Raw genomic sequence first — 27998 nt, 5'->3', positions numbered from 1 at the left:
AGCTGTTTTTTCTTTCTTTCTTTCTTGTACTTAAATAAAAATCCACTAAAGATTGGATTGCATAAAGTGAGATATTTGGTGTTAGATGAAGCCGACCGTATGCTCGATATGGGTTTTGGTCCAGAGATGAAGAAATTAATCTCTTGCCCAGGCATGCCATCAAAAGATAGGCGTCAAACACTAATGTTTAGTGCCACTTTCCCGGAAGAAATTCAAAGGTGTGTGACCATTTGCATGAAGCTGGAAATGTAGTTGAAGAAAATGTATTTTTAAGATCTGTGATCAGACTTTGCTTATTTGGACAATCAAATAAAAATATTTGAAGTTGCTACTTAGTACTGTTGTAATAAATTGAGCACTAATATTTAACAAACTTAATAGGATATTAAGTTTATTATTGTAAAGACCCCAAATTGAGCTCATTTTGTGTGTTTTATGTGTTCACTGTGTAAAAGAGTTAACTTAAACATTTTGCTGCATAAGTCAGTCTCTCTGATGCTGACTTGTGCTAGAAGCAGTGTGGTCTGATGGACTACCGAGCTTGCTGAAATTCAGGAATCCTGACTTAACTGCTAATTTTTCTTACTAAAGATTAATGCGTTGATTATTTTAAAAACTTAAGGCAAAAATTCTGCCCTGGAATGTGTATGCAGGATTCCTGTAATGTTAATGGGAGTACTGTATATCCCAGGATATAATTTGGCCTGAAAGGTCTAATTTTTAAGTCTAAATGTATATTTTGCTGTGTTGTGGTGATTGGGTTTATATATAATAAAAAGCTTTATGCAACTTGCCTGATTTGTATTGTGCTAATTATAAGTAGTTTAAGAACCACTACAATAATGTAAACTTTGTTCTTTTTGAAGGCTGGCTGGAGAATTTTTGAAACCTGAATACTTATTTGTTGCTGTTGGACAAGTGGGTGGAGCCTGCAGTGATGTTCAGCAGACCATTCTTCAAGTTTCCCAATATTCCAAGAGAGAGAAACTGGTTGAAATTCTACAAAGCATAAGTAACTTTCTTTGTTACCTTTTTAATTGCCTTTTCCAATGAGTGAGAGAATCAAGTTAATAGGAATTTATTTTAGCGCTTGATTCTGCTACTCAGCGAGGCCCAAGGCCCCACTTTTCTAGGCACTGTACTGTTATATAGTAGAAGACAGTATCCATTTCAGTAGAGTATTTTCTTTAGCAAATTTCACTGCCTTTCCTAACGTAAGTAATTTTGTTTTAAACCTATTTATGTTGTATATAGGTGTTCTCTAGATAGTCCACTAGTATTGGGTACTGCTAGACAAAAAACACTTACCCAGGTTCTGGCACCCCCGGAGCAAAAATAAGGATTTGTGGTCATTTCTGTGAAGGAACTCTACAATCTACAATTCCACCTGCGAGTCTTACTTTGTACCCTGGTCCAATTTTAGTTTATTCTTTGAAACTGGAATTCTGTGGGGGAATATTGACCACTATTTAGTGAGGGCAAGTTGTTAGTTGGGGGGAAAAGGCACTGAAGGTTTCTGCTAAGGTGTGAAAGCTATCTGAAACAAGAACATCCCAGTTTCCCATTGATCCACTTGCAGAAATGCAAAGTACAGATACAATTAAATACCTCTATCACAAAATTGATTTTTATCTAATTGATAGGTGTTGTTCAATTATGTGATACTTCATACTACATTATTAAATGTGTTCTGTATCTTGTAAATGTAGTAAATTCTTACTAATGTTAGGCCTCAACACATGTCCTATTAAATCTTTTCTGAGATGTGGGGAGGTACTGTTGTCCTGCTGGTGTCGAGTGTGCTAACTAATGACATGTTCTAGTATTAAGCGCTATCTTCCTTTGACTATATGCATGAAATTTTTTTTTTTGTCCATCTGTGAAGGCCCTCAGGCACTCTAATGGAGGCCATTTAAGTACATGGCTGGATGGACAGACAAAATCAGTTTCAGTTACTTTGACCTTTTTGGTACTCCACAGAACTCACCTCTACCCACCAGAATAATAGTATTCGGATTTTTTTTGTTTTTGTTTTTTTTTAAATAATCCTGATCTTGCTTTGAGAGCATATATTTTTGCATGTAGTTATTTTAAAATAAGCTCAGTAATAAGCCTTCAGAAAGGTTTCAAAAACTAGGTGGGCTGTGCGTCTAGTGCCAGAGAATAGCATACCTCCATTATTACTAAGTCTGTCAAGCGATTAAAAAAATTGTGATTATCACGTGATTAAACAATAATAGAATACTAATTATTTAAATATTTTTGGATGTTTCCTACGTTTTGTAATATATTTATTTCAATTACAACGCAGACTCCAAAGCGTACAGTGCTCACTTTATATTTATTTTTGATTACAAGTATTTGCACTGTAAAAAAACAACAAATAGTATTTTTCAGTTCACCTAATACAAGTACTGTAGTGCAATCTCTTTATCAGGAAAGTTGAATTTACAAATGTAGAATTATGTACAAAAATAACTGCGTTCAAAAAGAAAACAATGTGAAATTTTAGACCCGGCAACTCCACTCGTCCTACTTCATGTTCAGCCAATCGCTCAAACAAACAAATTTGTTTACATTTGCAGGAGATAATGCTGCCCGCTTCATGTTTAGATTGTCACTTGAAAGTGAGAACAGGTGTTCTCATGGTACTGTTGTAGCTAGCATCACAAGATATTTATCTGCCAGATGTGCTAAAGATTCGTATGTCCCTTCATGCTTCAACCACCATTCCAGGGGACATGCATCCATGCTGATGACAAGTTCTGCTCGATAACAATCCAAAGCAGTGTGGGCCCACTTTTATGTTCATTTTTATTATCTGAGTTAGATGCCACCAGCAGAAGGTTAATTTTCATTTTTGGTGGTTCAGGTTCTGTAGTTTCTGTATCGGAGTGTTGCTCTTTTAAGACTTCTGAAAGCATGCTCCACCCCCCGTCCCACTCAGATTTTGGAAGGCACTTCAGATTCTTAAACCTTGGATTGAGTGCTGTAGCTATCTTTAGAAATCTCACATTGGTACCTTCTTTGCGTTTTGTGAAATCTGCAGTGAAAGTGTTCTTAAAATGAACATGTGCTGGGTCATCATCGGAGACTGTTATAACATGAAATATATGCCAGAATGCGGGTAAAACAGAGCAGGGGACATACAATTCTCCCCCAAGGAGTTCAATCACAAATTTAATTAATGCATTATTTTTTTTTTAACATTCTGGTCATGAAAGCATGTCCTCTGGAATGGTGGCCGAAGCATGAAGGGACATATGAATGTTTAGCATATCTAGCATGTACATACCTTGCATGGCTACAAAAGTGCCATGCAAATGCTTGTTCTCACTTTCTGCTGACATTGTAAATAAGAAGAGGGCAGCATTATCTCCTGTAAATGTAAACAAACTTGTTTGTCTCAGCGATGGGCTGAACAAGTAGCAGCACTGAGTGGACTTATAGGCTCTGAAGTTGTACATTGTTTTGTTTTTGAGTGCAGTTATGCAACAACAAAAAAACTACATTTGTAAGTTGCACTTTCACAATAAAGTATCAGAGGGGTAGCTGTGTTAGTCTGGATCTGTAAAAAGCAACCGAGAGTTCTGTGGCATCTTTAAGACTAACAGATGTATTGGAGCATAACCTTTTGTGGGTGAATACCCACTTCGTCAGACCCGTGTGTCTGACCAAGTGGGTATTCACCCATGAAAGCTTATACTCCAATACATCTGTTAGTCTTAAAGGTGCCACAGGACTCTCGGTTGCTTTTCACAATAAAGAGATCGCACTACAGAACTTTTATGAGGTGAATTGAAAAATACTATTTCTTTTGTTGTTTTTACATTGCAAATATTTGTAATAAAAAGTAATATACACTTTGATTTCAATTACAGGCAGAATACAATATATATGAAAATGTAGAAAAGCATCCAAAATATTTAATAAATTTCAATTGGTATTCTATTGTTTAACAGTGCGATTAAAACCTCAATGAATTGCAATTAATTATTTTAATCGTGATTAAATTTTTTTTATTTAATAGAGTGAGTTAATTGCGATTAATCGACAACCCTAATTATTACTCTTGCTATTAGTGAGCAAAGATTAGGGTGATAGGAAAGGAGCTGCAGATATTGGATCATGGGGCGTAGGGAATTGGCGAATGCAATACAGAATGTTTTATCCCAAAGGTATTGGCTTGATGCAGAAACTAGTGGGTGAAATTCTGTGCCCTGTTTGTGTAGGAGATGAAGCAAGATGATCAGACTGGTTCCTTGTGGTCTTAAACTCTGAATCTATTTAAACGATGGCAATATGTTCATGGTATAAATGATAAAAACACATTAGTGCTTTTGAGACTGTAGGAAGTCTGTAATGTTCCCCCTTTACCAGATTGTGTCTTTAATCTGTTGCAGGAGATGAGCGAACTATGGTGTTTGTGGAAACAAAGAAAAAAGCAGACTTCATTGCAACCTTTCTTTGTCAAGAAAAAATACCAACCACCAGTATTCATGGGTAAGTATTTTACTGAATAAATTCTTTTGGTCTGCTATGGTTTATTTAAATTAAAAATGACCTCTTCTGTTAAAACTCATTTGTCATGAGCAAAACCATTATTGGACCAAAACACTTGGAACCAGGATTCTGATTCTCAGTGCTTACTGGACAATGTAAGAGTTGGCGGTGGCGAGAATCCTGCTCTCACTGCTAAATGGCTAAATATTTTTCTGTTTCCCTGGGATAAATTGTACATATAAGCCTCTTTGTTTTCAGTTTAAACTGATTTTTACCAAAAAAATTCTGGGATTGTAAAAAAAAGTATTACTCAGTTTTTTCCAATTTTCACCCTCCTTTTGTATCATTCAAATATATAAAAAATAACTTTTTATTAGGAAAATACACTACATTGCATGAGATGTATGTATTGTAATACATTACTCTGTGTATATTGTGGCAGAGCTCCAACCTTATCCCCGCGGGTCCCACGCTTCCAGGTGGTTTATACTAGCCTCAGAGGCTCACTGCGACCCTCCATGTAGCCCTTCTCTCTCTCTCGCTGTCTCTCGGGCCAGGGTTACAGTCTACTGAGCCCTTTTCATCATAAGCCAGCAAGGAGGCTGGTGAGAGAATTCCCACAGTCTCTGTTGTCTAGGGTTACCATATTTTCCTTTTTAAAAAGGACACTCCATGGGGCCCTGGCCCCGCCCCCAGCCCCGCCCCAACTCTGCCCTCTCCCCTGAACGCTCCGCTTCCTGCTCCTCCCCCTCCCCTACTTCCTGCGAATCAAATGTTCGCGGGAAGCCTGAAACAGGGAGGCAGCAGGTAAGCTGAGGCTGGGGCGGAGTGCAGCGCGGCCCAGTCCGGCCCCCCTGGCCGAGCGGTTCCCTCTGGTGGCCGGCTGGCCCAGGCCAAGAGGTTCTGGCCCCGGTGTCTCCCGCCGGGCTCGGTGCCCGCGCTCCTGGCCGAGCACCACACACACCACCGAACACCGTGCTGGCCAAGTGCCTGCGCCGCCGCTCCCTGCCCCGGCCGAGCGCCGCGCTGGCCCCCAGCCACATGCCCGCGCCGCCGGCTCCGGCCGAGCACCGTGCCAGCCCCTGGCCACGCACCCACCGCCCCAGCCCCTCCCAAGCACCGCGACGGCCCCGCACCGCCGGGCCCTCCCTCCCTATTTTCCTGGATATGTCCGGCTTTTTGGGATTTCCCCCCGGAGGGGGATTTGAGGCCCAAAAAGACGGACATGTCCGGGAAAATCCGGACGTATGGTAACCCTACTGTTGTCCCTATGGGCTTATTCAAGAACAGTTTAGCCTCCTGTCCTGACAGGGACCTGTCTTCCCCTCCCAGGAGGTGTTTCTGTAGTGGTGGGTTGTGGGGAACTGGGCCCACCCTTTACTCCGGGTTCTGGCCCAGGGACCCTAGTGGCAGCAGCTGTTGGCAGCCTTCCTTTCACGGCCAGAGCTGCTACATTTCCCTGGGCCACTTCCCCACAGCTCTACTGTTTCTCTCTTAACGCCTTCTTCACCCTTACCTTAGGGGTCCCTTTCCAGTGGTTTGAGGGTGTCTTTGTTACCCAGCCCTTCAGCCTGGCCTGACCAGAATGAGCCCTTTTACAGTATCAGAGGAGCCTTTATTAGAATCAGGTGTTCTCATTAGCCTAATGGCCTCAACTGACTCTTTGCAGGCTAATTGGAGTCATGTGTCCACCCTAGCCTGGAGCAGCCCCCGCTCTGGTCAGTCAGGGAATAGAAAACTGCTTATCCAGTGGCCAGTATATCTTCCTTCTACTACTCTGCTGTACCCAACTGGCCTGGGTCTATCACAATATGCAAAGCTGCCTGTTGAAGTAAGGCTATGTATTAGTCTAGAAGATGCACACAGTAAACAAACAGGCACGCATGCAAGCTCTGAAGTGCGTGCGCATCTGAACGTACTGATGACTCTCTCACTCATTATATACACATTTCAAGCTGTTAGCAGATAACGATTTAAAAATTTGAAGCACTAAAATGGGAAGAAAACGAAAATCTCTATCAGAATACATTTCAGAGCACAAGAAAATATTCATCCTTTTCTCCTTTTTTTTAAACTTTTGAAGTTGAATGTACATGCTGCAAATCGTGTCGCCCAATTATTAAATTTAAATATTTATAGGCTAATAATTCTAAGCTACAGCAGTAAGCTGTTTGTTCAAATGAAAAGTTTTATTTGGGTATTAGAGATGTATTGTTTTCTTATACTCATAGGTGGCATTGTGTTTTGAGTTCGGTTTTAGTTCTGCAGTAAACCACATTGATTAATGGAATTCAAAACATTAATCTATTGAATGCTTTTCCCCGCTGTCTTTCCATTCACCAAAATAAACCCCGATATTTACCCAGAAAAATTAAGAATAGTTTTTTACACTGATTTTCACCTGTTTTTGTTGTTGTGGTAATAAACACTGATACATTCCTGGGAAAAATTAAATAAAATAAAAACTGAAAGCGAAGGGTCCTATCTACATATAATTGTACATATAGCATGTACAAAGTGGTTTTCCTTGTACACTGCACCAGTGGGTTGCTCTCCTGAGACAGTGATTCCCCATCTTCACTGCAATGCACAATTGAGGTCATAGTGTCCATCTAATCCATAATGCTGTGGCCATTTTCACTATATAAATATAATTTTATAGACTGAGAAAATTATGTTGACTTTTTAATGAAACTTGAATGACAGAATTATAACTTGTTTGATTAGCTTTTTACACTGTATCATGAAAACATATGGTTTTATAAGTTAACTTTGTAACAACTCTAACTACAAAATTTTTTTAACTGTCACATTGTAGAGCACTTATTTGGCCAAATTGCTTTGACCAGCTTCAATATATTGACTTAAATTGAATTTAAAACTCTTGAAAGGTACCAGACTCTGTCCTTGAGACTCAAGTCCCGTTTATCTGCAGAAAGAAGGAAATCAGAACTGATCAAATGAAAGCCTATAGATGTGTGTCACAGGGTAGGGAACATGGATAACTTCATAACTTCCCCGTGTGGTGTGCTTTAATTCAGATAGTGGTAGTGCAATGAAAGCACATAGAGAAGGGAGCACAATCATCTGGAGTTGGCATTTCCAACACTAGCATTCACTTCTCATGTTAAATAAAAACACATGTCAAGGAGGTGGAGCAGGAATACATGAGAAAGTGAGAGCAATATGTAATTTTTACCATCTGCATTTTGCTGCTGAGAGTTCTGGCTTTTCTTCTTTTTTATGTTTTATTTTCATTTCCCTGTTTTTGGAAGCTCATGGGATTTGGGTCTTATTTTCTGGCTCTGTGACTAAATGTTTTGGCCTGCTTAGCAGTCCTGTACAGCATGAGAAATAGAGGGGCAAGTTACTGCTTCAAATATACTTGGATTCTCACTTCGCTCCAAGGATGAAAGGATAATGTAGTCATCTTACATATTTAATCCTTGGTTTCTGTCAAGATTGTCGATTATGATGGTGACATTTTCAGTGCAGAGCAATGTCCCCCCAGGGCCTGGAGTGAGAACCAGCTAATTTTACAGGTCCTCAGAAACTCCTCTTATGAGTCTGACTACCTTTCAGTACTCTGAGGGAATTCTGCACCAAAAAATTTAAAATTCTATGCACGATATTTTAGAATTCTGCAAAATTCTGCATGTTTGTCATAATAACACAATATAATCATGCCATTTTCAATTATTTTGGTAATTTATTTTAAAATACCTGTCAGTAAATACCTTTATAACAGTACAGACAACAAAAGATTCAGGAAATGTTTGACAAATAAATCCCTTACTAGGCATATTAATATAGAATTTTGAGTAATAATTCATTTAATTTACAATACAGAAATGTTTTCTGCACCCCTCAAAGCAGTGCAAAGACTTGCAGAAGTCCAGGGTAATGGAGGAGCTGAGGGAGAGGGAAGTAATTGCTGGGAAGGAGCCTGGGAGTGAACCTGGAGGGTTGTCGGGTGTGGGTAGGAGACGTATGGAACTTTTTTTGGGGGGTGGGGGGAGGGGATTGTTAGGAAGTTGGGGAGTATTCCCCATGCAGACTTTGGCTGATCTCTAGCCTCTCCCATTCAGTGAAGCACATCTGCCTCTCTTCCTCTGTGTCCCTGTACACCCCACTCGGGCCACCCCATCTCCTCGTCCCCATGTGTCCCTACACCACCACTTCCGTTCAGCCCCTGGATCTGTGCTGTTACCCCACTAGCTCCTGTGCTCCTGTGCTCCTTCTGAACCCCAGTCTGTGACTCCCTAGCAGCCCTGTGTGCTCCTTTCTGTCCCCCATTTCCCATGTTTCCTCACCTGGCCCCGCGGGCAGGGCACTGTGAGGAATGCAGTCTCTCCTCCCCCTTTCTGTGGCTGGCTGCTTTGGTGGTTGAGCTGGCTGCCCTCTGTTCTGGCACCACAGCAGCCCCTGGTGGGTGAAAGGTGTAACTGCATTACCTCCCCAGGAGAATGTATTTTCTGCAGAGAAGAAAAAAAAAATCTTTGGGGAATATGAATTCTGCATGTGCACAGTGGTGCAGAATTTTCCCATGAGTACTTTCGGGCAGTAGCAGCCTGGGCCAAATTCATATTGGTGGGTTACAGAGCCAAAAGGCTCAGATAGCTAGACTTGTAGCCAAACAAATAAAAATGAAGTGATTTGGATTGTGGAGGAAACACTGAAATACCAAATATAGTTACATGCGTTACCTTTATCTCCTTTTCTTTTCCTGATTCCCACATTCTTCTTTCCTAGATGTTCAATGTCCGAATATCTCTGTTCACTCCCCACTCAGTGCTAAAGTTTTCTCATGAGTAGCTATGTCTGAGGACTCTTCGAGGGTTAGTATCTTTCCCAGCATTTAAAGCTAGATTTCTCAGGAATAGTAAAGATCTTAGGACCTGTCCAATACATTTCTGGTCAAAAGTTCCTGCCTTTTTAGGAATTATTCATAGCAGTTTTAGAACTTCTGTTTTATTCATAGCTAGTTTATCTCTGGGGACAAAGAATTCCTTAAAGACAAAATACAAGTCTAGAAAACAGAAGTCTGAGCAGCATAAATGTGCCAAATTTTCAGTCTCTTAAGACAAATCTCAGGAGGAGGAGGACCTGTCTGGTTTTAAGTTCAGTAAAATCCAATGCAGATGCTCAGACTCCCCTCAAGAATGATCTGACGAATTACACTGGGTGTGGAGCAGCCTTGCAGTATAACCAACAAGAAACCGTAAAGCAAAAAAACAGGAATCTCCTTTAAAGCAGGCTTAGAACACAGATCAAGTCTGAAAGGAAGGTGCTTCTAATCTAGGCTTGGTAAGGCAGTCAGTTTGACTGCCTGTTGTTTGACCATGGACAAATATTCCTGCAAGAATACCCTATTGTAGGTGCAAAAAGAACAGGAGTACTTGTGGCACCTTAGAGACTAACAAATTTATTTGAGCATAAGCTTTCATGGGCTACAGCCCACTTCATCGGATGCATGTAGTGGAAAATAGAGTAGGGAGAGACAGAGAGAGCATGAAACATTGGGTGTTACCATACACACTATAAGGAGAGTGATCAGTTAAGGTGAGCTTTTATCAGCAGGAGAGAGAAAGAACTGTTTGTAGTGGTAATGAAAATGGCCCATTTCCAGCAATTGACAAGGAGATACGAGGAACTGTAAGGGGGCAGAGGGGAAATAAGCATGGGGAAATAGTTTTACTTTGTGTAATGGCCCATCCACTCCCAGTCTTTATTCAAGCCTAATTTAATGGGGTCCAGTTTGCAAATTAATTCAAATTCAGCACTCTCTCGTTGGAGTCTATTTTTGAAGGTTTTTTTTGTTGTAATATTGCGACTTTTAGGTCTGTAATCGAGTGGCCAGGGAGATTGAAAGGTGGTGGCCTACCTTTTTTGTTGCATTGTGGTGCCATCTGTTAACAAACCTGCTTAAATTTCTTGAACACTCTTTACTACATGGTAATGCCATGTGTTAGGAAGAAGGTGAACTAATCAAAAGTTGAGTATCTTAACTGGCTAGAATCTTTTAGAACAAACACTCTGTGTATGCCTTTACTTGTAAACCAGGCCATCATTGTACATGGTTGTTTACAAACAACGTTCAACAAGTTTAAAGATGCATTTCCTGCCTTGAAGGCTTACAATCTAAACTGACTAGACAAGCATACAGAAATTAACGCAGAAGAGAGTGGGGGAGAGAGAGGAGGGTTCAGTCATTAAACTTCTGCACCGAATACACACACAAGATGCACGGCTATTGAGCTGTTTGAAGAGGTGGCCTGCTGCCTACCTAGCATAAGTGCATTTACAATTAAAACTTTTTTATAGCTGCTGTTTGTTCTAATTCTGAATAATTTTGTTTCTTCTTTTGTAACTGTTCGGTCTTGAATAACATTCACAATTTAATGCTAACGTAAAAAAAAAACTTTTTAGCAATTTAACAATTTCATTTCATTGTATTTTTCAAAGTTAAAACAACTTGTTAAATGACTTGGTTTTTTTAATTAGGCATAAGTATCTAAAGCTGAGCCTATTGAAGGCCGTAAAGTCTTCCTCTTCTTTGTTATTGTTACTGAGCTAATAAATTAGTGCTACAAAATATTTGACATTTGATCAATATTTGACTGGTCAGTTGCCCAATTATTTTTTGATAAGTGAAATGCCCAACCCTATTTTAATCTGTCCTATTTAATCTGTAGTATTCTCATCACTGTTCACAAATTTAGAAACAGACAAGTGATTTACAGAATTCAGAAACTACCAAACTTGGATATAGTCTTGAAAAAAGGTGTCATAGTGGTGGCAGAGGATAAAGAGCTATAATGCAGACCAAGAGTTTCATGATGCTTATTTACAAAATCACCATATTGCATTTTTTAATATGTAGGGCAATAGAAGAATTCATCTTGAGGAGAAATACAGTTTACTATAGAACCCAATGTAAAGATCTTCCGTCTTTCTACTCTCTATCTGAACACAGAAAAGAGACACTCTCTGGAAATAAACAAAGCATTTGTAATATACATTAGGACATCTGGGCTGTTCAGAAATCTGTGCCCTATTCTCCTTTTTCCCCACAGATTCAAAGAAGGCATGCGCACAGACCGTAGGTTAAATTTTTGCTCTAATTTAATACTTGTGTAAATAACACTGGTCTACAATTTTTGAGAAGTTGTCTGCTTCTGAGATAACGTGCTATTTATTATGTATTTTGATGTGCTGAATTCAAATATGACAATTAAAACAACTGGCTACTGTTTCTAAGATATTTAAGTTTTTACATTTTATGTCTAGGTATATTGTGTAGATAGTAGAGTTTTAATGATAAATTGTAAACCTAGGTCTTTTCATGTGTTTATGGTTGCTTTACATGATAATATTTCACCTGTCCTGTTTATGTAACACTTTAAAAATCAGTAAAAGGGTTATATAAATAAAATGTATTATGAAACAAAAGGCAAAAAACTATTATGTACGTAGTTTAGTCCTCTTCAGTGTCTACTCGGCGCTTCTTGGCTTGTCTCTTGTATTCATTAAATGGAGCATCTCTTGTCACTGTCCAGCAATAGTCTGCAAGCATTGATGGGCTCCATTTGCCCTGATAGCGTTTCTCCATTGTTGCAATGTCCTGGTGAAATCGCTCGCCGTGCTCGTTGCTCACTGCTCCGCAGTTCGGTGGAAAAATATCTAGATGAGAGTCCAAAAAATGCATCTTTAGTGACATGTTGCAACCAAGGTTTTTGTATGCCTTGAGGAGGTTTTCCACCAACAACCTGTAGTTGTCTGCCTTGTTGTTTCCGAGAAAACTTATTGTCACTAACTGGAAGGCTTTCCATGCCGTCTTTTCCTTGCCACGCAGTGCATGGTGAAATGCATCATCTCGAAGAAGTTCACGAATCTGAGGACCAACAAAGACACCTTCCTTTATCTTAGCTTGAGTTAACCTTGGAAATTTTCCACGGAGGTACTTGAAAGCTGCTTGTGTTTTGTCAATGGCCTTGACAAAGTTCTTCATCAGACCCAGCTTGATGTGTAAGGGTGTAACAAAATCTTCCTTGATTCAACAAGTGGTGGATGCTGAACACTTTTCCTCCCAGGCTCCAGTGACTGTCGGAGTGGCCAATCTTTCTTGATGTAGTGGGAATCTCTTGCACAACTCTCCCATTCGCAGAGAAAACAGCAGTACTTTGTGTATCCACTCTGCAGACCAAGCAAGAGAGCAACAACCTTCAAATCGCCACAAAGCTGCCACTGATGTTGGTCATAGTTTATGCACCTCAAAAGTTGTTTCATGTTGTCATAGGTTTCCTTCATATGGACTGCATGACCAACTGGAATTGATGGCAAAACATTGCCATTATGCAGTAAAACAGCTTTAAGACTCGTCTTCGATGAATCAATGAACAGTCTCCACTCATCTGGATCGTGAACAATGTTGAGGGCTGCAATCACACCATCGATGTTGTTGCAGGCTACAAGATCACCTTCCATGAAGAAGAATGGGACAAGATCCTTTTGACGGTCACGGAACAGGGAAACCGTAACATCACCTGCCAGGAGATTCCATTGCTGTTGTCTGGAGTCCAACAGCTCTTCCTTACTCTTGGGTAGTTCCAAATCCCTGACAAGGTCATTCAGTTCATCTTGTGTTATGAGGTGTGGTTCAGAGGAGGAGGATGGGAGAAAATGTGGGTCCTGTGACATTGATGGTTCAGGACCAGAAGTTTCTTCCTCTTCCTCGTCTGACTCAAGTGAGAACGATTCTGGTGCATCAGGAACCGGCAGCCCTTCTCTGTGGGGTACTGGGCGTATAGCTGATGGGATGTTTGGATAATGCACAGTCCATTTTTTCTTCTTTGACACACCTTTCCCAACTGGAGGCACCATGCAGAAGTAACAATTGCTGGAATGATCTGTTGGCTCTCTCCAAATCATTGGCACTGCAAAAGGCATAGATTTCCTTTTCCTGTTCAACCACTGGCGAAGATTTGTTGCACAAGTGTTGCAGCATATGTGTGGGGCCCACCTCTTGTCCCGATCTCCAATTTTGCAGCCAAAATAAAGGTGATAGGCTTTCTTAACCATAGTGGTTATACTGCGCTTTTGTGATGCAAAAGTCACTTCACCACAAATGTAGCAGAAGTTATCTGCACTGTTCACACAAGTACGAGGCATCTCTGCTCACTTTGGCTAAACAGAAATGTGTCCCTTTGCAAAATCAAACACTGACAAATAAGAGAGCACGACACTGTATGATTTCTAGAGCTGATATAGGGCAATTTGTTCAGCAGAGTGATGTAAGCTTCGTTATGATTGCATCATCCATGACTTCTAGGAATAACATGATGCAATTCATATCATGTATGACGCAATACCAGCTTCAGATTGCATCATTCATTGTTTTGCCTAAAAAGCAAGTACTGTCCAAAGCCAGTCATAGATTTATTCATAGATCCAGTCAAAGATGCGTATTAGTCATTTCTGGTTTAAATTGAGATCCCTTCCCTTTATAACTCACTTATCCTCCGCCATTCCCAAGTCAAGGGTCATACATACTGACCCAATAGCATATCTTGAAAACTAGAGCCAATCAACAATTTGAAGCATCATTTTCGTTCTCAGTGACCCAGAATTAGTAAAGTTTGACTACATTTATTTCAGAAGCATTTTGGCTGTAGAGCAGTGTAATTGGCTTCAAAGGCATCATGTTTAGTTTACACCCATATAACTGAGAACAGAACATTGCCCATGTCTGTGGGTGAACTACAGCTGGAAGAGTCTGCGTGACACCAATGCAAGAGGACATCAGCACAGGTTCTTCCAGCTCTATTACACCAGCAGCTTAGAAGTCATTTATAGCATGAGAATAAACATCTAAAGTGGTCAAGTTACAAGTTAATTAGCCATTATAAATGAAGCTGTTGCCATCTTTGGCAGGAAGATCTGCCTTACAATAACTCTTTAACTTGCCTTCTCCCTTAATTGTTTCACTTTATTCCTTTTAGTCCAGTTTTGCCCTCCTATCTTATTTCCACATCTGTTTTTGTTTGTTCCAGGACCACTTTCTGTTGGATGTGGACAAAAAAGAAATGCAAATATAAACCCTATTCCTTGGGCCTAGCATATATAAATTGTTACTGTGTCAATCAAGATGCCAAAAATTTTAGCTGTAGAAGGTCAAGTGGTTAAGGGTGAGTCCTGCACCATTCACTTGCCTCTGACTAACAGTTGTACCTGTTTCTGGGAACTGCAGAGGGATAGTTCAGTGGTTTGAGCATTGGCCTGCTAAAACCCAGGGTTGTGAGTTCAATGCTTGAGGGGGCCACTTAGGAATCTGGGGCAAAAATCAGTACTTGGTCCTGCTAGTGAAGGCAGGAGGGGGCTGGACTCAATGATCTTTCAGGGTCCCTTCCACTTTTATGAGATGGTATATCTCCATACTTTAAAAAAAAAAAAAAAATCTGCATACTTCCCCTGTGACTATTTGGGGAATCTGTACAATTTATTAACTCTGTCTTGAGATTGACTCTTTTTGTATCTTTATCAAGCTGCAAACGCCATTTTGAATGTGGGGTTAGTTGTCATGTCTCTTGTGCAATTGCTTCCATGTTGGATTGAAATTCCAAGACAAAAGCCTAAGAATAATTAAACTTTGACCGTCCATCTAAATGACAGATGGCTGCAGCTAAGGCAAACCATTCTTTCAAGTCTGAACTCGGGGCAGGTCACTATAGCAATTAATTATAAAATAAATCAATTGGAATATAAATATTGTAGCAATGAGAATTACCTAGTAGGTGCACTGGTCACCTGATGGAGTCTCCTGACAGAGGAGAGTGGATGGTTATAAAAAAGTAAACCCAAAAGGGAGGAACTGATCTATTCAGGGGGACATTATTCTCCAGTGCAAGATGGAGTAGCAGCCCAGTATGTAGGGACCTGATGAGGCAGGGGACCCTGGCCACGTTCCTGAACACATGGTGCTCCTGAGGACTCCCAAGGGATGGGGTGAGCTAGTGAGGGGCATCTAGGATATTTATCTTCTAAATTATCTGTGCTCTGTTAACTGAAAGAGCAGTGATGTTGAGAATCTTGTGTAGTGCGTTACAATTATCAGAGGTCTCTTGAGAGGGTTAAACTGTAATCCAAAAGGCTCACATGTCGGGGTGGAGATCTGAGAGATGGTGTGTTGAAACTATGGTGGTGTCTGAAGGGTCAGCACTGAGCCCTGGGACTAGGCAGCTGGATAGCAGATTCCAGCTCTCATTAGGTGTTCTAGGCAAAGGGTCTGTGCCCGGAGTGTACTAAGTGTGCCTTGGCCCCAAGACTTGGGGCAGTAGCTGGGCTCCATTCAGTCTCTGGAAGCATAGAACACCCAAGGGCTGAGCAGAGGGGTTCCTTCAATGCAACGTAGCGAGTGATCAAGAGGGGGCATTCAGCTGGGATCCATGACATCTTCTCTTGGGGCTCTAGTAACAAAGGAGAAATAGTGTGTTTGGTAGACTGATGCTTGACTAGATCTCTGTAGTCTTAGGTAAAACTTTTAATCGCTGCGGTACACTGCAGCATAATATTGCAAATGTATATTGAAGCAACTTTAGTACGAACATACAAACATATCAGACTTTTGTCTCTCAAAGCACAAAACTGATTTGCAATTTCCAGCATCTCATATTTTCTCCTTCACATCTTTTCTGGCTTTTTACTTCTGACCCCTCCTTCCACCCACCACATTTGTGTCCCCTGGCCATTTTGCAAAAGTGCTCCTAAGATCACTGCACTTCCAAGGCAGAAGTGAGGAGGTCCTATCAAAACATCATGCCAGGGGTCTGCAGAGCTGAATGTATCTCCAAAGGTGCAAGTTAAGGATCCCTGCTGAATATTTTAATAGTTTTACTTCTCAGTGAAATGTTGCCAATTTGGTTTTATAAAATTTGAAACATTCTTTTTTCTTAAATACCAGTATTGCCCTTTTGTCTTACTGTCCATAGCTTGTTGATCTTTGACTTGCAGTATCTTAATCTGTAGTGTTCACTTGCCTTTAGAGAAAAATCTGTATTCTAACCAATACTTTCTTTGTTTGCAGTGATCGGGAACAGAGAGAGCGAGAAGAGGCTCTTCGGGACTTTCGCTTTGGAAAATGTCCTGTTCTTGTTGCTACTTCAGTAGCAGCAAGAGGCCTGGATATTGAAAAAGTTCAACATGTTATTAATTTTGATCTTCCTTCCACTATTGATGAATATGTTCACCGGATTGGGCGAACTGGACGCTGTGGGAACATCGGAAAAGCGATTTCTTTCTTTGATTCTTTTTCCGACAGCCACATAGCACAACCTCTGGTTAAAGTGCTTTCAGATGTACGTTGCCCAGTTTTTTCAAAATTAAATGTGTTCTCATTTCATATACTACTAAGACTTCATTTTAATGCATAGAGTAGCCATTAGTCCTGTGATGCACTTGAAAAACTCTTAATATGTAATTTGGCAATCAAGTCAGTATTTAAATTTGCAATTATTCTTCTGTAGGCTCAGCAGGAAGTTCCATCATGGCTGGAAGAAATTGCATTTAGTGCTCAGGGAACTGGCTTTAGCAAACCAAGAGGAAATATCTTTGCATCTGTTGATACTCGAAAGGTAAGTTTATAACAAAGAAATGAAATTGTTGGTTTGGGGAAAATTTTTATAAGCTAGGTCCGTGTCAGTGTAAAATGTCTTTTGAGTGTCCTTTAATATTGTAGTTTGAGTGGCTAGGACAGTCAAGACGGCTCTTGAAATAAGAATTGTTAGCAATGTGTGTAGAATTCAGGGGTGAGAGAAAGTGAAGGGAGACAGACATCTGTATTACAGCTGGTTCTCAGGAGTTGCCAAAAGAGGCTGAACTTAAATTCTGTATTTGGAAGGGGAGGTTTCTTCAAGAACAATTTTGTGACAAACATTAATACCAGGGCTGTCAAGCGATTAAAAAAATTAGTCGCACAATTAATCACACTGTTAATAATAGAATACCATTTACTTAAATATTTTTGGATGTTTTCCACATTTTCAAATGTATTGATTTCAGTTTCAACAGAATACAAAGTGTACAGTGCTTACTTTATATTTCTATTTTATTATAAATATTTGCACTGTAAAAAGTAGTATTTTTCAATTAACTTAATACAAGTACTGTAGTGCAATCTCTTCATCATGAAAGTTGAACTTACAAATGTATAATTATGCACAAAAAATAACTGCATTCAAAAATAAAACAATATCAAACTTTAGAGCCTACAAGTCCACTCAGTCCTACTTCTTGGTCAGCCAATCACTCAGATAAACAAGGTTGTTTACATTTGCAGGAGATAATGCTGCCTGCTTCTTGTTTTCAATGTCACCTGAAAGTGATAACAGGCATTCACATGACACCGTTGTAGCCAGCGTTGCAAGATATTTACGTGCCAGATGCGCTAAATATTCATATGTCTCTTCATGCTTCAACCACCATTCCAGGGGACATGCGTCTATGCTGATGACGGGTTGTGCTCGATAACAATCCAAAGCAGTGCGGACCGATGCACACTCATTTTCATTATCTGAGTCAGATGCCACCAGCAGAAGGTTGATTTTCTTTTTTGGTGGTTCGGGTTCTGTAGTTTCCGCATCGAAGTGTTGCTCTGTTAAGACTTCTGAAAGCATGCTCCCCTCCTCGTTCCTCTCAGATTTTGGAAGGCATTTCAGATTCTTAAACCTTGGATCGAGTTCTGTAGCTATCTTTAGAAATTTCACATTGATACCTTCTTTGTGTTTCGAGAAATCTGCAGTGAAAGTGTTCTTAAAATGGAAAACATGTGCTGGGTCATCATCGGAGACTGCTATAACATGAAATATATAGCAAAATGCAGGTAAAAAAAACAGAGCAGGAGACATACAACTCTCCCCCAAAGAGTTCAGTCACAAATGTAATACTCCATTATTTTTTAATGAGTCATCAGCATGGAAGCATGTCCTCTGGAATGGTGGCTGAAGCTTGAAGGGACATACGAATGTTCAGCATATCTGGCACGTAAATACCTTGCAGTGTTGGCTACAAAAGTGGAATGTCTCTTCTCACTTTTGCGTGACATTGTAAATAAGCTGGTAGCATTAACTCCTGTAAATGTAAACAAACTTTTGTCTTAACAATTGGCTGAACAAGAAGTAGGACTGAGTGGACTTGTAAACTGTAAAGTTTTACATAGTTTTGTTTTTGAGTGCAGTTATGTAACAAAAATTACATTTATAAGTTGCACTTTCACAATAAAGAGATCGCACTACAGTACTTCTATGAGGTAAATTGCAAACTATTTCTTTTATCATTTTTACAGTGCAAATATTTGTAAAAAATATAGTGAGCACTGTACACTTTATATTCTGTGTTGTAATTGAAATCAATATATTTGAAAATGTAGATAAACATCCAAAAATATTTAATTTCAATTGGTATTCTATTGTTTAACAGTGCTATTAAAACTGCGATTGATCACGATTAATTTTTTTATCGCGATTAATTTTTTTGAGTTAATCCCGTGAGTTAACTGCGATTAATCCACAGCCCTAATTAATACCAAAAATTGTTCCCTTTTTAGAGGCTCTTTTTGTTGATTTTTCTGCCTTTAGAGGAGATAATCAAGTTTTCCAATTGCTTCTATGACATCTAGAAGTGTGAATCTGCCTTTCTCAATGCAACTTTTGTGTTTTAACTGACCGGGCCATTTCTGATTGAGTGTTGGGGGGATTTTCATCCTTTGTTTCAATCTCCTAGTTTTGCCTGGTTTCCTCATGGGTCCCCCCCCCCTTAATTGTTTCTCTCATTCCCTTGCTCTTTGACATTTAGCTTCACTGAAGCTACTAAACTAGAAGCAGAAGCACCTCCATTTGTGGAAGTGTTGTGTCTGCCTTCCATGAAGGAGGTGCATGCTGAGTTTCATTGAGCTGCTTTGGTATGGCTCACTTGTTCACCAGTCTGAGCTGGAAGGGGATTATATGTCGAAGTGAGCACATTGTCTGTTCTGTTTATCCAGACATGATATTGATGGAAGCAAAGTAATTCCATGATCATGCTGAAAAGCCATTGCAGAACATATTCTGGATCCTGACATCTCTTCTGGCTTCAAGACATTTGGGCTATGCCTGTCTTCCCGTGCATACTGAGTCAGTTCAGACTTGTCCGTGAGATTCAGGACTTGGCCACCTTTCATTTCACCCTTGCATTAGATTTCTACTTCCAGCTGTGCAAACAAAGTAGTGGTTCAGTGTTCCCACGTCATCCATTATTTATGCTACAGAAATGACAAAACTTTGTGGCAGCAATGGCGAAAATCCATTTTCTCTTTTCTCCCCCCACCCCCCTCTTCCTTATGGGACCAACATTTCCTGGATTTTTTGACCAAATGAGCCCACTTTTTGTGCTCTGCTTACATCTGCTCATTCCCTGATCGTGGCATGGCAGCCAAAAAAGGAAAACAGAGGGCAATAACAGCTGATTGGAGAGCACCTCAGGAGCCACAGAAAAGGAGCTCTTTCATAGTTCTGATCATGGACTTTTGGGACCTCCCTGTCACCCCACATCTCCTAAGATGCCCCTGGTGATGCTTCTGTAGGGATGGGGGACTAGTCCTCTTTATTTCTTGGGACTCAACAAACCACGCTGAACAAGGTCTCGTAAGAGGTAAGTCCAAAGATCCTCTCAAACTCCTGGTCCAATCACTTCTAACGGAAGAGCTCCAGGATACCCTTTGTTCTCCAATGGAAGGTCTGGTATCTTTTAGGGATGTTCCTCTTTGCGGTTTCCCTAGTTATATATACAGTTATTAATTACATACAGTATGATGTACAATAAAACCAGGGAACAGATCAGATTCCCTACTTCCACAACCAGATCTTAATCCAGAAAAAGCCTTCGGAGCCAGGATGTCTCCTTTCTCAAACACTTGGTTCTTGTCAACTTAAAATAGGTGAATACAGAAGATGGTATCTGTGCAGCACTTTCTGCAGCTTCAGGTTCCTCCACATCTCCATCTCGTTTCCTGGTTTCTTAAGGATGGAAAGATCAAACAATCCTGAAATATTTCTTCTTCTAGAGATAGGGGCAAGAACCTGTCACTCAAGAGAAGACATGCGCAGGGCCATCCTCTGTATTCTAATGTAGTTTTAAAAAGTTGGTGAAGGTGGGTCAAAAGACAGGACAAGTCAATGAAAACAAAATTCAGAATGGAGTTGTGCTAATGTCCGTGAATCTGGCAGAAACTGCATATTCTGCGTGGCACTTGTCAAAGCAATTTTTTCAGTTTTCTCATGAAATTCACCATTATTAGTACAAAATATTACTCGAGTTTGTTTCAGTGTGCTCACAAAAGTACTGAGTGAGAAGTTTGTCTTTAGACAACATATTAATCAAAACACCATGCTTGTGGACCTCTCAGGAAGCTAGCCAAAGGGCTTCTGTCTACAGTGCTCTGGGCACTTGGATTTATGATTTAAGGAAGAGCTCTTATTTTTTTACCTCTGAGGACTATCGGCCTAATATGAGTCTGAGACATATAAGGAGACAGCCATTGTCTTCTCAATATAGCAAAGTTTTGAAAGATCTAGCATGTAACAGCATTATCTGTACCTGCAGCTACTAGGTCTTCTGGTCTCACAAACAGGGATTACTCCATTGGCAAGACTGTACATTAGAGTTTGTGGCGATGCCGTCCCATAGTTGCTGTAAACGGGTAGCCCACATGATAGGATGATCTCAATGTTGAAGAGATAACCGCCTTTCAGGATGGGGGAATACATCTGGGACACCACAATATACAGGCAACATGGCGTAACTCCGAGAGACTGAAGAATTAATACTCTAAAGATGCAAGTGGTCTCGTTCGCTTTTCAGAGAGAGCAGCCCATTTGGGTTCATTCGGACAACACAGTGACGTAGGCTTATGAGCATCCTTTCCCAAGTTATCTAAATGATCTCCCTTGAATGTAAGGTTGGCTAGCTCCATGGAGGCCATCCAAACATCAAGTGGATCAAGTAAACAAAAGTAGGCTGAATAAACTATCAGCAGATAACTCAGGATGGCTTTTTCATCAAGAAGTGTTCTAGATCAGTGGCTCTCAACCTTTCCAGACTACTGTATCCCTTTCAGGAGTCTGATTTGTCTTGCGTACGCCAAATTTCACCTCACTTAGAAAATCAAACCTAAAAATACATGTTTCAGCACACTTTTACTGAAAAATTGCTTTTTCTCATTTTCATCATATAATAATAAAATGAATTAGAATATAAATATTGTACTTACACATCAGTGTATAGTACATAGAGCTGTATGAAGTCATTGTCTGTATGAAATTTTAGTTTTGTACGGACTTCGCTAGTACAGTTTATATAGCCTTTTGTAAAACTAGGCAAAGAACTAGAAAATCTGTGTACTCCCAGGGATACATGTACCCTTGGTTGACAACCACTTTTCTAGGTGATATCCAGGGAGCTAAGTGGACATATTCACATCCATTTGAAACACAAAGTTGAGGGTGTTCACTAGGGAAAAGGACCAGAGATTGTTAGGCTCTACACGCCTTTACCCTTGCACAGTCTTCCCACACTCATGGCTTATCAAGAACTTGGACAGAATTCTTACGGTTGTTTTTTTTTTTTAAGGTTGATTTTAACAAAATGTATTTTCCAGCTCCTCCTGGGTTTCTTACAGTATGGCCTGGGTTTGGCTTCCCACTATCAGATCTTATGTCTGAGTTAAATAGTATTATAAATACAGGCTCTATTCTGCCTTGTCTTCCATACCTAGGATCCACTTACGAGGCTGCAAAATCCCAAGACTCATCCATTGAAACCAATGGCATCTAATGCCCTATATTTTCTTTCTTCAAGACATACTTAGTTACAATCACAGCAGCAAAAATCTCCAGTGTCACTGCTCTTAGAGGTCACGATTCTTGGTAGATCATCTTCAAGAACCAGGTTTACTTCATACATAAACAAAAGTAGCTCATTCTTCCCCCATTTTGTTCAAAGCCATTAACTCCCCAAATAGAAGGTATGACTATATGAAATGAGCAGTTAAAATATACCTTAGAGTCAGGCTAGTCAGAAAATTATCTTTTAATTCTTTGAGTGGTTGGCCACGTGGTTTTTACTTATGGTGCACATGTACTCAAGATAGCTCAATAGATACCGGCCAAAAAAATACTACGTCTGCATTTGTACTGTCCACCTGTGAGCATAAAAGGTGGAGTGGGCTCAGCCATCCCTCAATTTCTTCTTGCCTCCCATGACAGCAAGATGGGGCCCTTGCAGTGTCAGGTTACTCTGGACATTGTGCAGCTTTTCCCCCGATGCTGTTTAGCAGTCTTCTTATTTACCCATTGCCTTAAAAAAAAATCAATCAAAATCCTTCCCCACCCCTTTTTCTATTAGATTTAGAGAACTCATGGTATTGGGATCAAGTAGCAGTGTCTGAATTGTAGTCCCCATGGTTCAAAACTGGCCCCTCTTGTGATGTGGCTATTCCACTTAAAAACACAAATCCTGCGTGTCTGTTTTTACCTTGGAGAGGGACATATCCCCAGTATTTAGTCAGGTCTGCTGCTCCTTTTTATGCAGTTTCTTGGAAGCAAGAGAGGTCAATCTTAACTTTCTTCTGGAGAGATTAGAAAAAGCCTCCTCTGAACTTTAGACAAAAGGCCCTACCAAGCCTGGACAGCTTTGGTTGGTGCTTCTGTGGACTGTGGCCTTACTCCAAGCTCCTGGGATCATTCATCCAAGAGAATGAAACTTTCAACTTCAGAGTCAAGTAGAGCAGCTAAGACTCCCCTCACATCCAGCCCTCAGAAAGGGGTAAGAAAGAACACCTCACACACCAAGCAGAGCCATAGGTCATCCTCTGTGGGGCCTAGTAAAATGAAGCAAAAACCAAACCATGCCACAGTATCTTTTCACAATGCTCAGCCAAAAGGTAGTTCATGACTCACATTAGGTTCCTCTAATGCCTTGGCATAAACCCGTCACCAAGTACCCAGAAGTGTCAGTCCACACTTCCCTGTATCTGATATCTTGGTACTGTTAGTGCACGAGGTGCTGATGACTCCTGTGCCAATGTCTCTGTTGCTGATACTTCAGGCACTTTCTAGGCATTGAAGACCTTTCTTTGTACTGAGCAATCACACAGTGATAGCACAGACAGAATCACCCTTGCTGCTCTTTTTTGCCATTAGAAAACTGTTTGCCACAGTACTGATGAATGCTGCTGCTCTTGATTGTGATGGGATTCAAGAACACCCTAGGACACCAGTCAAGAGTAGTCCCCACTTAGAGAAAGAGTATTTGTTTTCTTCCTTCCCTTCTGAACGCAGCAGGGAGGAATGCTCCATTCACTCACTTAGGTCTCAGTCTAAATGGGCCTAGGAATTTGCAGCAGACTGCAAGGTTTTCATGGGGAACAGTCACCTTGATATCCACTCCCATGTCCCCAGCCTCTTACCCCTGCAATATACAATCTTGACCTTATTGGCCTACTTTGAGTGTGCAGCCAGCTAGGAAGACTTCTGCTTGCCCTCTCTAGAGTTCAGTCTCCCTACCTTATCCAGTGACATGAGTCTATTCAAGAGTCTGTTGGTACTGTTCCACAGCCTACATCAGCAAAAACAGGACAGTGAAGAACACTACCTGCAGGAAATGGAAGAGCCTATGATTCCAGCAGCAATATCCATTTCCTCACCAGAAAAGGTTATAGTTTCTTCTTCTTCTTCTAGTTACCTGTGTGATTTTTAAAATCTTTCAAGATCTTTTACATCATATGGCAGACCCCGTGGAGATAGTGCAAGAAAAATCCTGCCGAAGATTGGACATCATGCACTCCTCCAGGCCTGGAAGGCCATGTTCATTAACAAAGGGCTACTGGAATCAGCAAATAAAAGTGGCGCCTCTTCCCCCCCCCCTCCCCAACCTTTGGTACCCACATCTAAAAATTAGGTAGACATTATCAAGTCCTGGTTAAGGAGTTTGAATATTTCTGCACCCATCCAGTTCCTGGATTACTGGCAATGGTGACTATACAAACAACAAAGGCTTCCAAAGATGACTTCAAGAGACAAAGATCCAGCAAAACATTGATTTGTTTGGCAGGAAGACTTCCATACTAAGTAACTGGGTCTTTAAGTCTACAGATGCACATCTCAAATCACCAGGCACGTCTGTCAAAATATTACCTCATTTGGGACAAGGTGTCACTGTTTATAGAACGACTCCCACAAAAACATAGGGAAGAACTGAAATCCATTGTATCTGATGGACAGCTAATGGTCCAAATATTACTGTAGACTATTAAACACTTCTGATACAGTGTCACGCTGAATGGTCATGTCTGTTGCCCATACAGGGCTCCATGCTGCAATATTCAGGAATATCAAAAGAGGTCCAAACAATCATTGAAGACTTCCCATTTGAACGTTGTGACCTGTTCAAGGTGCCTACTGATGTAACTCTTGGTTCTCAGATTTAAGAGCCATGCCTTGCTTGTTTGGAGCCTCTATGCCAGCTCTTTAAATAAGGCAGGCCAGATCCCAAATAGAGGCCCTTTGCTTACTACTGTAATCCACAAAGAGAATCGAAGTTGCCAAGGAAGAAGCAGAGGTTTCGACACAAGCGGGTTCTCTGACTTCTTCCTCTACTGCACACCCCATATCAGCCTCACAGCAGCAAGTTTGATGTCATTTTCAAGAGCTAATCTGGAGCCGTTTCAGTTTTGGAATGATACCCCGTGCCTTGATAATTCCTTTTTTAGATCCCCAGGACAGTTTTATGGTTCTTGACCTACAAGATGCCTACTTCCACATCCAGCATATAGGAAATATCGCCAATTCAAAGTAGAAGTGTCCTACTACCAGAACAGAAACTTTTCCTTTGGCCTTTCAACAGCACCGAGGGTATTCAAATGTTTAGCAGTTGTCAGGTCACCTAAGGAGACAAGGGACAGTATACGCAAATCTCGATGATTGGGTCACTCAAGGAAGATCACCACAATAGGTGAATAATTCCACTTGATACTAGAACTTTCTTTTCACACTGGGTCTTGGGATCAACAAAGAAATACACACTATTGCTGGCCTAAAGGATAGAATTAATAGGAGCCAGATTAGATCTGAGAACAGCAAGAATTTATCTACTGCAGGAGAGATTCCAGACCTTGGTAGACCTCATCAGCCATCTACATGGTCATCCACAGACATCTGTAAAAACATACCTCAGACTTATATATTTACCATACCACGTATCAGACTTCACTTAGAATCCATTCAAAGGTAGCTAAAATCAGTATCTACCCAGCAGATATCATGTGGACATGAGGGTACAGGTTGCCTGAGAATTCCTTTTGTATAGACCACCCTCAGACATAAGGCTTCGGGATTCACTTGAAAAGTTGCCTCCATGTAAATGTTCTAGAACTCAGAGCCACTTGCCTAGTGTGCACAATAGTTATTGATCCATGCAGCAGGGTTAGACAAGTCAAGTAATGACAAACACCACAACTGTACGGAATTATGTCAGGAATGAGCACAGTTCTCCCCTTTCCCTTTATAAAGAAGGTTTTAATATCAGGAATTGACAAAATCATAAAATCCCATCAAGTGGCTCTATATCTACCAGGCTTACAGAATGTCCTAGAGGATCAGCTCAGCAGGCAATTTTCAGGTGACCATGAGTGTTCTGTCAACCACTAGATCCTGAACAGCATCTTTCAAAGGTGGGAATATCCAAGAATAGACCTATTTGCTACAGACTAGACCAAGAAATGTCAGTGTTCTGTTTACGGGATTGCAGTGAGAAGAATCCCCCAAATGTATCTGCTCTAATAGCAAAATGGGCATGGCCAAACCCCATAATCCTGTGGACAAATCTGAACTGTCTTTATTTGCAGGGAGGCAGCCACAGCCCAAATGTCTAACTGTTGGGGAGGTCAGTCCCAGAAGGGAAATAAATCACTAACAAATTTTCTACTGTATATATGTATATATACATAGTCATGGTAAGGGTAAGATTTTATATAGCTTAGACTCAGGTTAAAACAAATGAACTTTTTTTTTTTTTTTTTTTTTAAGTTAAAATGTCTACAAGTTAGTATCAACTTTATTTTTTAGATTTACCAAGGCAAAGACAGTATGAACACTGGAGGTCTTACTATGTCATCTACTACAGGTACAGCTGATGAGTCGTGGGATTAAGACTAAAACAGTACCAAGTTATAGATTTTGGTTTTGATACAAAAGTTTCTGTTTTTTAAAGACTTGTAAAGTGAGAGATGTTCACTTAACTAGCCAGTAAAGAATTTAGTTATGTAAACTACTTAAAATGTTTAAAAAACTGTTTGTGTTACTAAAAAGTGGTGATTCCATCAGAAATGTGGATCTACTAAATGTAGTATTCCATGAGTTGCTTGCTACTTTTGGTATACTTTGTGAAAGGCATTTTAACAAATTTCATACATCCTGGACCAAGACTTCCACTCTTGAAAATATATTACAAAAACTATCATTAAGAGTGTTTACTGATGATCCTTTGGCGGTGAGTATTCTTTGTTGCAGAATGTGTGAAATTCCCTCTCTTGCTGTCATTTTTCTCTCATTTTTTGTTCTTAAAAAGAAACCAGTAAATTAGTCCAAGTTACCAGTTACAAGTCCATAGTCTATATGTGAACTACACAACGTTACAAAAAGATGCTTTGAGATATAGACTCGTTATAAAGGGCTTACTTAAATGTAAATGGTAATTGCAAAATAATTTAACTTCTCAAATATGTCAAAGGTAAAATACTGTATGCACCAGATGACATATCACGTTAGCCTGTAAAGAGCTATTGCAGATTACTGGTTGTAAACATACTTAATAAAAACTTGAGGATTATGTCTTGTGTTGCTGATTGCTTTTATCTTGACTTTGTTATGATGTAGGATTTTATAATATCCACTTCCGACACATGAAGTCTGTCAGCTAAATACTGAACATCACATGCTGTATTCTAAGCACACTATTTCCGTACAAAACAAAAGGTCAGTGGGTCCATCCTGAGTCTGGCTGTAGTGAAGTTGTTTTACAAAACAGCTAATCACATGGATTTTTTTAAAACAACTTCTCTCTTCAAATAGCAAAACTCACATTTTAAGTCTTGATTTTACTAGATGTTAAACATCATTTTGCCTTCATGTTGACTTAAATGTAATTTTACTGGGCGGTAGTAACATTGCCCTAGCCCAAGGAACAGCTATGTGGGGCCTCTTTTTCTCTCTTTCAAATCTGATTCAACAAACCTTTCCCATTTTTCCTCCCTTAGCTCATGCACTCAACAGCTGGGTAAACTACACTTAGGCTGACACCAAGACCACATACCCATGAAGGTGAGACTTAGTGTCTACCCTCCTTTTGTCCAGTTGCTTTGCAGTACAAAAGAACCTGAGCTTTAACTGCCAGACAAGACTGTTTTAATG

The 27998-nt window shown here is 40.3% G+C and overlaps 1 protein-coding gene across 3 annotated transcripts in view; it reads left to right on the top strand.

The window, feature by feature from the left end:
* The window catches only part of DDX4 (DEAD-box helicase 4), a 104035-nt gene extending 76618 nt beyond the window's left edge, over positions 1–27417 (top strand). For all 3 annotated transcript variants that reach the window (XM_054032240.1, XM_054032239.1, XM_054032238.1), the window contains 6 exons: positions 52–218; positions 867–1012; positions 4404–4503; positions 16586–16856; positions 17025–17132; positions 26655–27417. In XM_054032240.1, coding sequence (XP_053888215.1) covers positions 52–218; positions 867–1012; positions 4404–4503; positions 16586–16856; positions 17025–17132; positions 26655–26738 — 876 coding nt within the window. In that variant the 3' untranslated portion in view covers positions 26739–27417. The remainder of the gene's footprint in view (positions 1–51; positions 219–866; positions 1013–4403; positions 4504–16585; positions 16857–17024; positions 17133–26654) is intronic.
* Positions 27418–27998: the final 581 nt, after the last annotated feature.

This window comes from Malaclemys terrapin, chromosome 6, assembly GCF_027887155.1.
Source record: "Malaclemys terrapin pileata isolate rMalTer1 chromosome 6, rMalTer1.hap1, whole genome shotgun sequence".
In the NCBI taxonomy this organism is placed as follows: domain Eukaryota; kingdom Metazoa; phylum Chordata; order Testudines; family Emydidae; genus Malaclemys; species Malaclemys terrapin.
This window is presented reverse-complemented; position numbering and strand designations above follow the sequence as displayed.